This window comes from Elaeis guineensis, chromosome 12 (genome assembly GCF_000442705.2).
Source record: "Elaeis guineensis isolate ETL-2024a chromosome 12, EG11, whole genome shotgun sequence".
In the NCBI taxonomy this organism is placed as follows: Eukaryota; Viridiplantae; Streptophyta; class Magnoliopsida; order Arecales; family Arecaceae; genus Elaeis; species Elaeis guineensis.
In genome coordinates this window covers 22358232-22361515 of record NC_026004.2, presented here as the reverse complement: position 1 = coordinate 22361515, position 3284 = coordinate 22358232, and the positions used below count along the sequence as shown (strand labels likewise).

The 3284-nt window shown below is 40.9% G+C and overlaps 1 protein-coding gene across 1 annotated transcript; it reads left to right on the top strand.

Moving 5' to 3' along the window:
- The first annotated feature begins 1272 nt into the window (after positions 1 to 1272).
- LOC105054816 (pentatricopeptide repeat-containing protein At2g45350, chloroplastic) lies at positions 1273 to 3284 on the top strand. The gene has a single exon (XM_019854080.3). The coding sequence runs from the start codon at positions 1372 to 1374 to the stop codon at positions 3253 to 3255; it is 1884 nt and encodes a 627-aa protein (XP_019709639.1). The 5' UTR covers positions 1273 to 1371; the 3' UTR covers positions 3256 to 3284.

Sequence of the window (3284 nt, the reverse complement as noted above, 5' to 3'; positions counted from 1 at the left end):
TCGCTATATACCATCGCTATTTTTTTTTATGATGGTAAATATATTGGTCGTCATTTTTTATCATTAAAAAACATTATTAGTGATAACAAATTTGCCGTTGTTAATAGCCTTAGGTAAAAAATTATTTTTCTTATAATGGCAGGTCCGCTCTAGCGGTCAGAATGACACTTCCATCTCATTTCTAACTGAGGACCTTTCCTCCTCATCTTCAACTGAGGATATTTCTACTTCATCTTTAATCGATGACTCCTCTACCTCATCTTCTGACAAAGATCTCTTCACCGTATCTTTTTTTGAAGAGATAAAGTCCGACCTCACTAACTTGAGTTTTGGCTACAACACTACCATTTTAGGATTTTGATGAAAACATATTCTATCACCATTTTCTTCCATTTATGATTGCTACAAAACTATATGGGCTGAGATCTAGAACCATGTTGCCTCAGCTACCAATCAAATTCAAAATTAAAGATACCAAAATATGGATACAAGTTTTTTTCAAAAAAGCATATATTAACTCGATCAAAATTTATGCGCTATTACCTGATTGGAAGTCTCCTTTCTCTCTTTCCTATTTCTAATTTTCTCTCGCATTCTCATGTCCTTAGGCAACATGGCTCTTTTCTTTTTCCTTGTTGTAAATCAAGAAAAAGCCCGGAGCCACCAAATACCTCTTGGTTCTCTCTCTCTCTCTCTTTTTTTTTTTTTGTAATAGAAATTAAGAGAGTGAAGTTCCATGCTCGAACATCCTCTCTTTGCTAGGATTTTTTTTTTATTATTTACATTCTTAAACATTAGTCTTTTTTCAGAATAGAGGATGGGAATTAGCTATTAAATGATTGAGGGATCATGATCAACAATGATATTAGAATTCAGATCATGATTTTTCATGCTTTGGATTTTTATAATTTAATTATGGTTTTCTTACTGATTTGTGTAAATAAATTCCGATCAATTAGTTACTTACATTTCAAATATTTAATTATTTTATTTTATTTTAATTTTTTGCTTATAAGACTCCGTTTAACTTATATGTCAATTGCAAGTCAATTTACATAAGTTAATGTTATCATGTGGGTTACTTTTAGATATTATCATTCCATAATAGTTTTTTCTTACCACTTTTTAGATATAATTCTTTCTAACAGATTTAATTCAAATACATACTAATATATTTTTATATTTTGATTTTTATTCTGATTTTTTTTTTAAAAAAAAAACTTTTCTTTCTATATTATTAAGTTATCCAAGTTACCAATCAATTTGATCTATGGACGTTTTGCGCATGATCCTGTTTCCAGCTGAAACACAGTGTCCCCCGAGATTTGATGATGTGTGGGCGACGGTTACCGGGGGCGGTGGAATTCGACCATGCTGCTCTTGGCGCGCTCTAACCTTCCGCCGCCCGATCCCGCCCTCGCCCTGCTGCCGCGTTGCAAAACCCTCCGCGAAGTCGAGCAGCTCCACGCCCGCCTCATCACCTCCGGCTTCCTCCGTCACCCCTCCCTCGCCGCCGGCGTCGTCGTCCGCCTCTCCTCCTCCCCCCACCCGGCCTCCCACGTCCTCGCCCGCCGCATCTTCTTCTCCTTTCCCATCCCTACAGATCCCTTCCTTTGGAACGCCCTCATCAAGTCCTCCTCCCACGGCCGCGACCCCAACCAGGCCGTCCTCATTTTTGCTCTCATGCTCGCCGCCGGCATCCCTGCTGACGAGTTCTCCTTCTCTCTCGCCCTCAAGGCCTGCTCCCGGGCCTCTCTCCTTAGAGAGGGCTTTCAGATGCACTCTTTCATCTGCAAGACTGAGCTCTCTTCAAACCTATACCTTCAGAACTCTCTTATCGGTTTCTATTCTAGATGTGGGCTCTATGAGCTTGCTCGCCAGGTGTTTGATAGGATTCAGCATAGAGATTCGGTTTCTTGGAACTCGATGATCGATGGGTATGTTAAGAGTGGGAGAATGGGCGCGGCAAAAGAGCTTTTTGATCAGATGAGAGATGGAGATAAGAATCTGGTGACTTGGAACTCTATGCTCGGAGGTTTTGCGTTTGAAGGCAATGGGATTGGAATTGACATGGCTCGTCAGTTGTTTGATGAAATGCCTGAGAGAGATTTGGTTTCATGGAATATGATGATCGATGGGTATGCCAAGTGCGGACGGATGGGAGATGCAGAGGATTTGTTCGAACACATGCTGGATAGGGATGTGATCTCTTGGGCGAATATGATTTTTGGGTATATGGAGGCAGGGAGTGTTGCCTTGGCCCGGAAGTTGTTTGATGAAATGCCCGAGAGGGATGTGATCACTTGGAATATCATGATGTCTGGTTATGTTAAGAATGGAGATTCCATCGAAGCCCTGAATCTATTTAGCATGATGAGGCTGCAAGGCAGTGTAACTCCTGACAGTGCCACTCTAGCAAGTGTTCTTTCAGCAATTTCTGAACTTGGCCGCACTCATGATGGGATCGCAGTACATGAGTATATTGAGAGGAACTGCTTGCCTTTGGATGGGAAGCTAGGTGTTGCTCTCATTGATATGTACTCTAAGCGCGGTCGGTTGGAAGATGCTTTGGAAGTATTTGAGATTTCAGGGAGAAGCGTCGATCATTGGAATGCGATGATTTGTGGGCTAGCTGTTCATGGGTGTGGTGAATTAGCCCTTAAACTCTTCTGGGAAATGGAGAGGCGTTTGGTGGTACCTGATGACATTACTTTCATTGGAGTTCTGAATGCTTGTAGTCATTCAGGTTTGGTGGATGAAGGACTAATGTGCTTTGAGATGATGAAAAGAGATTATAATTTGGAGCCTAAGGTCCAACATTATGGATGCATGGTTGATGTTCTTGGCCGGGCAGGGCAGTTGGAAGAGGCAATGAAATTGATCAAGAATATGCCCATTGAACCAAATGATGTGGTTTGGAGATCCTTGCTTAGTGCTTGCAGGAACCATCGTAACATCGACATGGGCCAAAAGGTAGTGAAAAATATAATTGATTGGGGCAGTTGCAATACTAGTTCGTATGTGCTTCTATCCAATCTCTATGCTAGTATCAGAATGTGGGGAGATGTTAGCAAGGTTAGGATGATGATGAGGGAGAAGGATTTGAGAAAGGTTCCTGGTTGCAGTTGGATTGAACTTGATGGTGTCATTCATGAATTTATTGTGGGAGATAATTCACATCTGGAAGGTAAAGAAATTTATTCATTATTGGAGAGGTTGTGTAAATCTAAATTGTACAGTTCACACGTTTCATAATTTATACATAAAAAATGATGTTCCCCCCA

Coding starts and splice junctions, on each gene's coding strand:
- LOC105054816 (XM_019854080.3), top strand. CDS start 1,372: ATGCTGCTCTTGGCGCGCTCTAACCTTCCGCCGCCCGATCCCGCCCTC.